This window comes from Delphinus delphis, chromosome 11, assembly GCF_949987515.2.
Source record: "Delphinus delphis chromosome 11, mDelDel1.2, whole genome shotgun sequence".
NCBI lineage: Eukaryota > Metazoa > Chordata > Mammalia > Artiodactyla > Delphinidae > Delphinus > Delphinus delphis.
This window is the reverse complement of record NC_082693.1, coordinates 99,060,097-99,073,968: the sequence shown is the minus strand read 5'-3', so window position 1 is coordinate 99,073,968 and position 13,872 is coordinate 99,060,097. Positions and strand designations below refer to the sequence as shown.

Sequence of the window (13,872 nt, the reverse complement as noted above, 5' to 3'; positions counted from 1 at the left end):
CCTGCAGGCACTCTCGGCGTCGCCACCGTCCCCGCGTGGCGTCTGTCGCAAAGCACCAGTACGACCACTGACTGGGGGGCACGGCCGTGCGGCCGCCCCCGCGAAACCTCCCGGGCTTTGCTTGTCGGCCCCGAGGAGTCCTGTCCTGCCGGGACAGCTGCCCCTCCACCCCGACCTCCACCTGGGCCCCACCTCCGGGCGCTGAGGGGCTCCTCCGTCTCCACCGTGCTCTCCTCGGGCTGGAACCGGAAGTCCTCCACGTACTCCCCGAATTTCTCATAGAACCACTTCTGGACACGGGGGCACAGCCCCTGGCTCCGTCGGTCTGCAGGACGGGGTGGGGTTCCGGGTGAGGGCAGCAGGCCGAGAGGGGCCTTACAGAGCGGCAGAGGCGGGGGCACTGGCAGGTGGGGCTCCCGGCCGGGCTGGCGAGGGCATATCCACGCCAGAACTGTGAGGGGCCGGGTGCCCTGAGAACAGAGCCCGATCCACTTCACCACGAGGTGCAAACCAACCAATGCAGACCCCGGGGGTCCCCGTGTTCCTCACACCGACCCCGGCTTGTTGGAGGCTGTCCCCGGCACAGGTGCCGTCCAGGCGGGCTCTCAGCCCACCACCGGTGCTGCATTGACCGCCCCCCCCCCCCCCGCCAGGCACACTGGTTGGTCTGGGAAGTGGCCAGGTGGGCTCACTCCCAGGGACACCCGGACCCTGGGGAACAGCCAGTGGGCGTGCGTCAGCGGCTGTGGTCCGCGGGGGACCCCAGTGACTGAAGTCATCCATGTCAGACTCAAGAAAACCAGCCCGAATCTCGTGAAACAAGTCTGTCCCTTCGGAGAGCAGGTCGTGGAATCGCCTGCAGGAGGCGCTGTCCCACCACAGTCAGAGGGGGATGGACTGCACGCAGGTGGTCATGTGCTGCCAGCTCGAAGGGACGGAGGCCGGGGGATGGAAGGCGGCGCACACAGAAGCCGCGAGGCTCAGAAATGCCCAGAGGAGGGGCGGCAAGGGCCCGGGTTCTCACAGCCCACCTGGAGCACGACAGGGTCTTTAGCGGGAGGATCTAGGCAGGCTCAGCCCTATAACCGCTTGGACAGCAGCCGCGGACAGTGAGTAATGGGACGGGCGTGGCTGCGTCCCCATGAAACCACACTGACGACGCTGAAATTTGAAATTTATGCAACGTTCACGTGTCAAATCCTTTTGATTTTTTTTCAACCATTTAAAAGTGTAAAAAGATTTTTTTCAATGTAAAGGCAGATAGGGAGCTGTAGTTCGCCGACTCCGGGTCTAGGTCAGGCGGGCTGCCCGAGTGGACAGGCCTCACGGCGCTCCCGAGCCCCTCTTCCCCAGCACCACGCAGAGCACCCGTCCCCGCCACCTCCATCCTCGGGGCTGTGCTTGGTGGGGTCCTTCCCTCCCTACCCACACTCCCCACCTCCCACGCAGAGCACGACACGGTGACCCCCGCTGTGGGGACAGGGTGGAAGGACTCTCCTCTGACACTTCCCACGAGCACAGGAGGCTCATCAACTCCACACACAGCAGGGGCCTTGGCGGGGGGGGGGGGGTCTCCAGCGCTGCTCCTGGCTTGGAACCTGGGCCACTGGTCATGAACCCTGAGAACCCAGGGGACTGTGACCCAGTGGACACAGCAGCCAATGCCGCAGCCGGCTGGCCTGTCTGCGGGCCCAGCACCGGGGCCCTGGGAAAGAGGCGTCTCCCTCTCTGGACGGCAGGTGGGGGGTCAGGACCCGGCTCTGGTCTGAGCTCAGCCTCCACCTGGAGCGGAAGCCTGAGGGGCCTTCCCTCCCGGGCCCTGGTCTCCTCACCTTCACACTGGGCAGGGCTTAACCGAGGCCCTCCTGTTGTCGCCCTGAGCCCCCAGCACAGGCAGGGGCCTACCGTCAACCCTAACCCTATCCCCTCTCCCACCTTCTCAGCCTGCGAGGGGCCTGGGTGCACCACAAATCCGGCCCCTTGAGATGCCCAGTTTCCTCCCATGCCATCCTCTGAAGGACAGCTTCAGAAAGCACCAAGTGCTGAGGGAGATAAGGAACTCTAGCCCGGAGTGGGAAGAAAAGGCACTGAAAGGAGCTCTGCGTCCTGACCTGGGGGAGCTGGGACACAATGCCCGCAGCTGACCCCACCCCCCCACTCACCCCCTTGTCAGGACAGCCGGCCTCTGGAAGCAGGTCGCCAGGCCAGGGGCCAAGCGGCCAGTGTGACCACGACATGATTCCTCTTCGGGGAAGGGCTGGGAGAGATGTCGCATTGTATTTTTAGGAGAAAATAAACTCATGTTTTGATCGAATGCCTTGCATCTGCTACGGAGACTCACCAACCGGTAATCAGAGACACTAACCCAGCTCCAACAGGAGGGGATCCCCGGAAGTGAGCAAGTGCGCCCGGGAACAGAACCACCCCCCCACCCCCACCGCATCTTCGTCCCCCAGGCCTACCTGCTCCATTATTGACCTGGGCCTGCCCTTTCGGAGGCTGCTGAGCGGGCGGCTCCTCGGCTCTTAGAGGGGGGAGAAGAAGCAAGATCTCTGTTAGTTCAAGACAGCATGATGAGTCCCGGCTTCGCAAGGTTCCCGTGCTCACGGGAGTCACGCCCAACACCAGAGTGCCCGTTCCCACTCTCGGGGATCCCTCTGGGGTCCTGGCTGCTCAGCTTAGATGCCGGGTGAGGGCAGTAGGGCAAGCACAGAGCTGCATTCCTCACGGGCACACTTTATTTATTTAGTTTTTTTTGGCTGTGTTGGGTCTTCGTTTCTGTGCGCAGGCTTTCTCTAGTTGCGGCGAGCGGGGGCTACTCTTCGTTGCGGTGAGCGGGGGCTACTCTTTGTTGCGGTGCCCGGGCTTCTCATTGCGGTGGCTTCTCTTGTTGCAGAGCGTGGGCTCTAGGCGCAGGGGCTTCAGTAGTTGTGGCACGTGGGCTCAGTAGTTGTGGCTCGCGGGCTTTAGAGCACAGGCTCAGTAGTTGTGGCGCATGGGCTTAGTTGCTTCGCGGCTTGTGGGATCTTCCCGGATCAGGGCTCGAACCCATGTCCCCTGCATTGGCAGGCGGATTCTTTACCACTGCGCCACAAGGGAAGTCCTACACTTCTTGTTTTTTGATGACCAAACACTGTCTCAAACATACAACTCTTTTCTTTCCTATTAATTCTGACCCATTTGCTTCTTTATTTAATGTTAAGCTCAGAACACACAGCTCTCATACTAGTTACTTGGCCTGCTAATGGAAAGGTACTCAGTGACACACATATTTAGCAAGCAGCATGCAAGGCCACAGGCTGGATGAGCCCCTGCCTGGCAAGCTGTGCACAGGTCCCATCTTGGTCCGTGCCGGCCACCTGCCCGGCTCCCTGCCCCTGCGGCCTCACTGCACCTGACCACAGCAGTCACCCGGCCTCAGAGCCTCCCTGGAGTTCCTGGCCACCTGCCGGATCCTGACCGCAGACCTGACTTTCAGCCACAGGCCCTGACGGACTGGCCCCCAGCCGCTGGCCGGACCCCCTTCCCTTGGGCAGTGCCCTGTTCCTGACTGGCCAGCCCGCCTGCCCTCCTCACCCTGCACTGGCCTGGGCTACCAACACGCCACACTGCTGCTGTGGTTCCCAGTGCAGCAGAGATCCCAGGATGTGGGAAAAGTGGCACCCCAGGCAAACCTCGGCAGGACTCGGGGGGGGGGGCACGGAGGGCTCTGCCAGGACAGAGACAGCGGCCTGGGAGACCCTCGGCATCCTGCTCTGTTAACACAATGTGATCTTGTAATAGGGAAGAACCTTTGTATCCATCCTATCACAAGTTCATCACTAAAGAGATGTTGCCTATAAGCTTAAATTATACACAGTGGCCCATCTCTGGGAACCCTGCCTCCCAGGTAATGAGCATTAAACTAAAATACCTCTGTTTAGCTCACAGGAAACCTGCCCAGGTCCACCTGTGAATGACTGCAGGAGGAAGAAATGAACACATCCTCTCTGGGGGCTGACGGGAACCAGGAAGTGTTTCACTTTACCCTCTCCCCTTTTCGTATAAAAGGAGCCTGGGGCTTCCCTGGTGGCACAGTGGTTGAGAGTCCGCCTGCTGGTGCAGGGGATGCGGGTTCGTGCCCCGGTCCGGGAAGATCCCACATGCCGCGGAGCGGCTGGGCCCATGAGCCATGGCCGCTGAGCCTGCGCGTCCGGAGCCTGTGCTCCGCAACGGGAGAGGCCACGGCAGTGGAGGCCCGTGTACCGCAAAAAAAAAAAAGGAGCCTGAATTCTAAGTCAGGCAAGATGGTTCTTTGGGGGCACAAGCCCACCATCCTCTTGGTCTGCTGGATTTGGGAATAAAGTCGTTATTCCCTGTCCCAACAGCTCGCCTCTCGATGTTGGCCGGTCGTGCAGTGGGCAGTACAAGCTTAGACCCGGGAACAGTCCCACTCCAGCGTCTCCGTGAACCGACCCGCTCTGCGGGTTTATAACCTGGAACTGCAACCCATGCCGGCCGCGCTGTGCCGAAGCAGGAAGTGCGGAGGACGAGCTGGATCAGAGGAGAGCAGGGGGCGAGCCTGCAGCCTCGTGAAGCAGTGGCCAGGGAACCATGAGACAGAGGGGGTCCCAGAGAAGGGAGCCAGGGTGGAAGAGGAGGGGGCCAGGCCTCCACGCCCTCCCCTCCCTGTGGCCAGGCTGCCCAAACGGCCATCCATGCTCAGAGCTACTGACAAACGGGGATTTACTGGGAACAGGAGGGGAGCTGGGGCACGCAGGAGACTCCAGACTGGGTTCCCTGTGTTCCTGGGCAGGTGTCCAGGCCTCCGGACCAGGACATTCCCTGAACCGGCCGGGGGTCCTGAAGAGGCAGCTCACACAGGAAGCACTAACAGACGGGCTCCCACCAGAGCCTGGGCCCAGGTGTGCTACCGAGGACTCGTGGGCCTGACGGACACCGCGTCGCTCAGCCACAGGTGGGCCTGGGGTCTGAGTGGCTGGCAGGGCTGTCTGGGGTGCCGTGCTTGGTACCATCTGAGGAACCATCTGAGGATATTGATACCGCACAGCCACTGGCTGTGTGATCTTCCCAACATAGTCACCGCTAGAATCGGACAGGTATTTAGGTATAAATGGGCTGCCAGCCGCCTGCAGGGAAAGACGGCTGGCAACACGGGCGCAGGTGTTCCAGGTGGCGGGGAATTTTACCTTCTTCCCGTCACACCACATGTGGAACATGAGTGCCTGTGACGTGCACGGGACGTGGGAAACAGACTGACAACACAGCGCACGGCAGTGATGTTCTAAACATTAAGGGGAAGGCAGAGGGCAGACAGCTATCAGGGCCTCCCAGCCGGGCCCACCCACAGCTCCGGGTAGGTGGGGAGTGAGCGGTGGCCTCATCAGAAGAAACGGCCCTTGCGCTCCTAGTAACTGTGGATTCTTCCAAATGTTTTGGAACAACCTCCGCTGACGTTTAACGGTCAGCGGAACAAGTCTGGAGTGGAGTGTGCCTGGAGGGCTTTCCCAGAATCTAATCACCCCGCCGGCCACAACCCGAGGCCGCAGGACAGATGATGAAGCCCATGGGTGGGGGGTGCCAGGGCCACACGTCAGGGCCGGGCTGGGCACAGGAGGCAGTCACCAGGGTCTGTGTAGTTCCCACACGGGGTGCCCCGGCCAAAGCCCCAACCAACACTGTGGGCAGTGCAGCACAGGAGGATGACACGCACCCTCCGGCCCCCTCAACGCAGCCGGGAGGGCGGAGGAGCCGTGGGAGGCGCCGCTGAGAGCAAACCCAAGGGTGGGCCCCGGGCAGGGCCTGACCAGAGGCCAGTGGAGGTCAAAGGCAGTTTCTCCATGTTGCTTTCGGAACGATAAACAGAGGTTTGTATGAACTACCATGTTTTAATCCTGCAGATCCAGTGTGTGTGTGTGTGTGTGTGTGTGTGTGTGTGTGTGTGTGTGTGTGTGTGTGTGTGTGTGTGTGTGTGTGTGTGTGTGTGTGTGTGTGTGTGTGTGTGTGTGTGTGTGTGTGTGTGTGTGTGTGTGTGTGTGCGCGCGCGCGCGCGCGCGCGCGCACGCACCCAGGTGTGAACGTGGCACTCCACACAGTTGCCCACCTTGCCTGGGACCTGTTTCTCCCTGTTCCTCTCCTCCCTCAGGTCTCAGCTTCCAGAAGGTTCCTAAACCCCATGGTCCCCAGGACCCTCAGCTTCTACTTCCTCGGTCCGGGCCTAGATGTTCCTTCCCTGTAATCCCCAGTTGGTCCCCAAGCAGACCCGTGAGAAACAGATCTGTCTGCAGCCTCAGAACCTATCGGGGGCCAGGCACCCAAGGGGCTTTGGTGAAAGGACGAGGATGAAACCCCCGGAGTGGGCTGGGGGTGGTGGGAGGATGGAAGGCAGAAGACATGGACCCTGCAGAGGGAGCTGGCACACGGGGTCCTCTCAGGCCGAGCGCCGCCCGCCGCCACCAGGGCAAGCGTGGCCTCTGGTAAAGCCGCACATGAACACAAACTGCATCAGACAGAAGCGCGTCAGTGCGGGTGACGGCACTGTGACACGCCATGCAGGCCAGGCCCGGCCGGCCAGGGGGCTGAGAACACACCCCACACCCGGCCAAGCACCTGGATCTCCAGAGTCGTCCAGGTCGGGTCACTGGCTGCACCGCTTTGCGTTATCAAATGTAACTGAATCTTTGAACGTCTACAGATTTTCACATAAGGTTTAACATCAGGGAAAGTACTGCTTGAAGCCGTGGTCCGATTTCTGGTCCAGGGAGGGGTGCCGGCCTTGTAGCCCGGCAAAGCAAGTGACACCCTGCCCCAACACGGGGCCCCCGCGGGGAGCCCCAGAGAACTGCAGAATGGGTCACGCTGACCTGTGGGACAGGCAGATGGCCTTCGTTCAGGGGCACTGGAAAGCCCACGGAGCTGTCCTAACACCCGGCAGAGCAGGAAACTAAAGGACCTTCTCCCCCAGGGAACCAAGTGCCAGCCGTTCCCTGGGGCTGAGAACCAGCTGCTGAGACCCAGAGGAGGCCAGCGCGAAGCACAGCAGGTTCGGCCTTTCCAGCAGCTGAAGCCCGCGCGGCGCGGTACCTGGAGCGGGGCTCTCCTCAGAGCCCCACCGTAGTGACGACACTCCGCAACGACAATGACACCAGGCCACCCCACGGAAAAGCCAGCTCTGACTGGGGTGTCCCAAGCTGGAGACAGCTGTGCGCTCAGGCCAGGGGGGCCTGGACCAAGGGATGCGGGGCCAGAGGCCAGGCTGGTGAGGGGGAGGGATGGAGACTTCGGCGGCCTCAGCTCCCAGGCCTTGTCCGCCAGGCCGCCGGCCTGGACTGTACACAGGGACAGGGAGCCCTGGGGGGTTTTATCAGGATGGGAAGAACACAGCTCTTCGGACTTGCAAATATCCCCCTGCAATGACCCGCTCCTTGCTGGCGGTACCATGAGGCAGGGGCCGAGCTCGCGTGGGCAGAGGTGGGAGTCCACACCACCCCCTCCGGAAGCTGGGGCGGCCTCTGGCAGCCCCAGGATGGAGGGACCCTGCTGGGAGGAGGTGACTGGCCAAGGAAGGCTGACCCCGAGGGTGCTGTCAGGGGCTCGGGGCGGGGGAGTGTCCGAGTGGGCAGTGGGGCGTGTCTCAGGGTCCTGGGGGCGACTGCTGGCCAAGACCTGGGGCGACGTCAGGTGGTTCTGGGGGCTCTGCGTCCCTCTTCAGCCCTGCCCGGCCAGACCTCCCAGGGCTCAGCTGAGACTCCCCCCCGCCTGGTTTCCAGATGCAGGCCCCGAGGCACAGGAAGGCAGCCACTTTCCCAGGATCGCAGCTCGCCGCGGGCACGGGCAGGACTCAGCCCAGAAAGTCGGGGCCAGGCCCACCATCACCACTCACCCACGCACCCTCCTGATGCCCTGGGTCCGGCAGGGGCTGGGAGGGCGGCGGTGGCCGCTCATGGGGACTGGCCACCTCAGGGTATGAGCTGGGTCTTGGCTCAGGGGACCGCTACCCCCTGAGAGGGCAACGCTACCTGGGTGACAGTGTTACCTGGCTCTCCCCTCCTCCCATCTGGCCTTGGGCTCCTCACCTGGCCTTGGGCTCCTCACCTGGCCCTCCCCCCTCCTCACCTGCTACCCCCCCTCACCTGGCCTTCAGCACTTCCTGGACCTTCTGCTCCAGCTCCATCCGCCGCTGCCGCTCCCGGTCCAGCTCCTGCCGCAGCATCTCCGCGTTGGTTTCCTCTCGCAGCTTCCGGAGCTCCTCCTCTGTGAGGGGAGAGAAGCCCAGGTGAGTGTCATGTGGTCCATTCTGCCCCCCAGGCAGAGGTGCCGAGAGAGGGCTGGTCTGCAAAGCACTCAGACAACTGGCAACAGCAGCTCTCTTGCTCCTTCCTGGGGGGCACACCCGCAGGAGTCTATCAACCGGGGCTCCTCTTACACAGTCAGGGCAAGATCTGGGGCAAAGCAAGGGTGAGAGTGTCTTTACTAAATAAAACCCATTCAAGATAGACACACCAAAGGCATTTCACCAAACCACCTCCACGGGGGCAGGACACCCCGAGGAAGGGATGCTGGCGGCACCTGGTCACTCCACAGACACACGTGCAGCAGGTACAGTTCTGGGAGGTCTCGGCCGCAGAGCAAAGCCCATGTGAGGGGCAGAGAGCTCCGCCACCTGGCTGCCGACCACCTGAGAACTGTGCGGCGGGACGGTGAGGGGTACAGTGGCAGGGTGAGCGGGTGCTCGAGAGAAGCCGCAGCAAGGTGTGTCTGAGTCAGAACCTGGATGAACAGAAGGTCGCGGGCCGGCAGGGTAGGGGTGCGGGGGAGAGCGTGGGGTGCAGAGGGAGCAGCCTTGGAGAGGCCAAGGCGGGAGGGGCCATGGGCTGGGGGGAGGGGTCACAGATGAGATGCGGGCTGGGCGTCAGAGCCCAGAAAGCCAGAATGAGGACCCGACATTTATTCCAGGTGTTGATGGAAGCCAGTGCCAGGTAGCTGTTGTTCTAACTGAGAGTGTGGGGTGGGCTGAGGAATGGCCCCAAGGACGGGCCATCCTAACCTTGGAAGCTGTGACTAAGCACCTTACACGGACAAAGGGACCCTGCGGAAGTGATAAGGACCTTGAGATGGGTGTGTATCCTGGATTACGTGCATGGGACCAATGTCATCACAATGATGGAAACTCAGGAGAAAGCAGGAGGGTCAGGGGTCAGAGAGAGGAGACAGGAGGGTGCTGTCCCGCTGCCTGTGAAGAGCCAGGGGCACGGGCAGCGTCTAGAGCTGGAAGAGTCAAGGACACAGTCTCCCCCGGAGCCTCCAGAAGGAAGACGGCTCTGCCCGCACCTTGGCTGGAGCTCTGTGACACTCATTTCAGACCTCTGGCCTCTGAACTGTAAGAGAATAAAGAGGCTACTTTAAGCCCCCAGTCTGTGGAAATCTGTTGCAGAGGCGACAGGAACCTCGTACACACGTGGCTGCACACGCCCTAAGTGGACGTCGCTCTGCATTTCTGCACGACCGGACACCGCACGACGACACCACACAACACAAGAGATCCGTGAGCAGCCATCCAGCTCACACTCCTGAGGACGGGTCTCCTCCCACCTCCAGGCCGGAGCTGCAGTGAAGACACAGACCCTCTGGGCCTCTGGACCCAGGGCGGCCTGAGCTTAGTAAGGAAGGGGGGCCTCAGAGAGCACCGTGGACAAGGAGGTGATCAGGACCATGGACGGCCACCCCTCTGACGGCTGGGCCCAAAGAGCAGAAGGAGAAGGGTGTGCAAGAAGGTTCCAGAACCCGCTGTGCATACAGTCTAGTCCTGCACTTTTCGTGTCTCCCACAAGGCACCCCAGCTACCTCTACTGAAGACGTGAGTTATGCATCGATGAAGAGGCCCAGTCCAGCCTGACACAAGTCTTGCAGTTTCATGGAAGACACAGATGCTCCTAAGTCTGGTCCAGGGCGGGGATTCCGGCTCTCCTCCTACCTGGGCACTGACGGTGGGGTAGGGGGCCTAGCCAGGCTGCAGGGACGATGGGAGCAAAGAGCCCAAGGGGGGTGGGGCTAAGGAAAGACCCAGCCTCCTCCCACCATGGGAGAACATGCGTGCACCGCCCGCCGTGCACGTGCCCGGGCAGTGCCGCCGTGCAGGAGGCCCAAGGTCACAAGCAGAGGCAGAGGGGAGCTGGTCCTGCTGCAGGCCCAGACCAGAGCCCCCGGCAGTGGGAAGCATGACGCGCTGACTCGAGAGTGAGGGCTCACATCGGCAGCCACGTGGATGCAACTAGAGATGATCGTGTAAGTGAAGTAAATCAGAGAAGGACAAATAACCTGCGACATCACTTATATGTGGAATCTACAATATGATACAAATGAACCAATCTCAGAAACAGACTCAGGGACATAGAGAACAGTCTGGTAGTTGCCAAGGGGAAGGGGGTGCCTGGGGGAAGGATGTAGTGGGAGTTTGGGGTTAGCAGATGTAAGCTATTATATACAGAATGGATAAACAACAGGGTCGCACTGTAAAGCACAGGGAACTATGGGATACTTATATCAATATCCTGGGATAAACCATGATGGAAAAGAATACAAAAAAGAATGTACATATAACTGAATCACTTTGCTGTACAGCAGTAATTAACACAACATTGTAAATCAACGATAAATTAAAAAATTTTTAAAGTTAGGGCTCAGGGGCTTCCCTGGTGGCACAGTGGTTGAGAGTCCGCCTGCCGATGCAGGGGACGCGGTTAGTGCCCCGGTCCGGGAAGATCCCACATGCCGCGGAGCGGCTGGGCCCGTGAGCCATAGCTGCTGAACCTGCGCGTCCGGAGCCTGTGCTCCGCAACGGGAGGGGCCACAACAGTGAGAGGCCCGCGTACTGCAAAAATAGATAGATAGATAGATAGATAAATAGATGAATAGATAGATATATATATAAGTTAGCGCTCAGCACTGGGCCTTGGTGTCAGTCTACACCGCGCACCTGAGAGCCCCGAGCACTTGCTGCGTGAGTGAGTGAAGGGGTTCTGCTCTCCGCCCCCGCCCCCCAGAAGTGAGCACAGCCCAGCTACAACCAGGACCCTTGTCCTCCAGGTGGGGAGCTCCTTCACCATCCCGCAAAGCCCCTCCCCACTCGGTCGCCCCACAGACATCTGGGGAATGACAGGTAGCTGCAGGCAACTTCTCCAGGATCCCGCCCCAAGGCCTTTGTACGATGTAATTACTGTAAATGCAATCAAGTCCACCTGGAAATCTTAGGTCACTTCCCTCAGGCCTAAGGCTCCTGCAGATACGAGACCCAAGTCACGTCAGAAATCACTTTTTCTTGTTTCTAAACCGGTACATGGTGGGCTCGTTCTCATCACAGCCCCACGATGACACAGTCCTCATCCCTCTGCCCACCTCCTGCATTTCCTGGACGTGAGCCCTCACTCCTCAGCGTTCTCAAAGGTGTGACCCTGGAGGAGCCACCGCCCACCCGGGACAGGCAGGCCCCAGACTCACGGAGGGCAGAGGACCTGGCGCCACGAAGAGGCACACGAGGCCGCCGCCACCCCCCTCGCTCGGCTCCACCGGGGCCCACGTACAAATGGGACAGTGGTGCAGCAGGGACACAGCCACAGCAGCCGCAGCGCGTGCCGTGGCCCAGCTACAAAGCCATGTGGAGTCACATCCTCAACAGACACACATTCCCCACGCGACAGCGTGTCGAGGGCCGAGACCAGAGATCGGCCCCTCCGCGGGCAGCTGCTTTGGGCCAACGATCCCGCTTCCGCTTTTCTGCAAACAGCTAAAGCCGCAAAACAAACCTGACGGCCTGGGCCAGGCTGGACCAGAGCAGCTCAGAGCCCGCATCGGCCGCTCCACCAGTGAGCACTGGGCAGCCTCGTGTACCAGGCACGCTCCGGACACTCGTGATAAAGAAGTGACCCAAACAGAGAGCCGCCCTCGGCGGGGGGCGGGGGCAGGTTGGGCCGTAGGAACAGCCCTGGTCAGTGAGCCTGAGCTGAGGGCAGACGTGAGCGGGGCTGCGGAGAAGGATCGAGCCCCGGGCACCCGAGGGGGGAGCGTCCAGGCAGCAGGGGGAGCGCCTGCCAGAGCCCCCGGGATGGTCCCGGGCAAAGCACCACACGGGCTCCCACGGGGCGGGGCTGTGCTCGCCCACCTGCAGCTCAGCCTGCGGTCCGTATGCTTTCCCCCCACCCCCATCCCTCGGTGACAATGACAACAGCCTACACTGGTGAGGCGCTGGCTCCTGAGCGCCCTCTGCAGGGTGTAACTCAGCAGCAGCTGCGACCACAGGGCCTGCCCGACCCTGCAGGTGCCGCCCGCTCTGGCCCAGGGAGCTCCAGCAGGTGGGCCTCTGTGCCCGGTCCGCGGTGTCCACAGCGCGGGAGCACTCGGGGAGCGTCAGCCGGCGGCAGGATGAACCCCGGATGCCCAGCCCATGGCCCCGACCAGCCATGTCCAAGCGGGGCCTTTCCAACAGCCTCAGGGAAAACAGACCGAGCAGCACCCCCCCGCCCCCCCGCCCGGAAAGAGGAACGTTAACTCTGACAGCAGTGACAGAGGAACGACCCTCCCCGGGCCCAGGAGGTCGGTAGACTTCCGAGCCAGCACCAAGACGGCCCAGGGTCAGGGTCACCGGCCTACTGGGTGGGACCGAGGCTGGTGTACGTGCAGCGGCGGGCTCCAGGGTCTCGCTGAGGGTCAGCTCACTGCTCCCTCTACCCAGAAGTCAGCCCCATCCATGTGTGGCGTGTGGCAGCCATGGTCCGGGTGGTGGGTCACAGACCACCCCAATCGTGGGGCTGACAGGCTGCAATGGAAATTCCCTCAGGAGAAGCCTCACTTGGGCAAGTCCCAAAAGGCATTCCTGAGACCTCAGAATGTGACCAACTAACTCACCAAAATCAGGGGCGTGGACTGGAGCCCGGGGAGGCCAGGATCCACTGCCCTCGCTGCCGGTCCAGTGAGACCCTCGCGGGCCTGGAGCCTGCTTTCTGGACAGGATGGGGCTCAGAGGGACCCAGCAGGTTCCTCTCCTGTCCTGGCCACCTCACCGAGCCCAAGACCCCGAAATTCAGGCCAAGGTCAGTACGACAGCCCCAGGTCCCAGAAACAGACGGGCTGGCAGAGCGGCCGCCGTCTACACGGCGGCCACCCCGCCCCGTGCAGGCAGAGCCATGGGGAGACCCTGCTGCCTCTTGGGGGCGTCCAGGGTGGGGGCAGGAAGGACAGGCGCCAGCCCCACCTCCCACCTGGAGAGCTCAGGACTCGCCCGATTTTGCCCCTAACGAGGGGCAGATACTTAGGTTTGCTGAGTGCCGGGATCCACGTGCTCGGTAAATATTTGGAGTCCTCGGGGCCTCCCGCGCTGCCTGGGCATGTGGCTCAGCATTCTTCAGGGCCCTGTGGCCCCTCCCACCCCCTGGGAGAAAACCCTCCAGACAAGGGGGCTGAGAGGACACCACACCAAGCCCACAGGGAGCCATCCCACCAGGCTCCTGTCAGCCACGGCCTCCTCCAGAGACCCCCCTTCAGTCCTGGGGTGAAGCAGCGCGGCCCTTGCGCCGCCTAGTCTCCCTGAGGACCACGGCCTCCCAACCCGCTGGGCTTGGTGCCTCCCAGGGGCACAGAAGAGACTCTGTATAGGGACGGCACAAAGCGGGGGACCGGGGGGAGGGGGAGCCCCTGCCTAGGGCCTGGGGACATTTCCAGCTGGGGCCAGGCAATGAGTGAAGAGCAGAGACCCCTCCCTGCTCCAGGGCTGCGGGAAGCCAGGCCTCAGACCCCCAGCCCCAAGAGGGCCATGCCCCCACCCCTCTCAGTCTGGCTTATTTACAGCAGAGGGGCCCTGTGCCAGGTGCAGATGGGCAG

The 13,872-nt window shown here is 61.8% G+C and overlaps 1 protein-coding gene across 5 annotated transcripts in view; it reads right to left on the bottom strand.

Annotated features, from left to right (window-relative positions):
- The window catches only part of GRAMD4 (GRAM domain containing 4), a 78,920-nt gene that overhangs the window by 14,200 nt on the left and 50,848 nt on the right, over positions 1 to 13,872 (bottom strand). For all 5 annotated transcript variants that reach the window (XM_060025832.1, XM_060025831.1, XM_060025833.1 and 2 more), the window contains 3 exons: positions 8,133 to 8,253; positions 2,463 to 2,524; positions 193 to 325 (listed from right to left, as the gene is read on the bottom strand). In XM_060025832.1, coding sequence (XP_059881815.1) covers positions 193 to 325; positions 2,463 to 2,524; positions 8,133 to 8,253 — 316 coding nt within the window. The remainder of the gene's footprint in view (positions 1 to 192; positions 326 to 2,462; positions 2,525 to 8,132; positions 8,254 to 13,872) is intronic.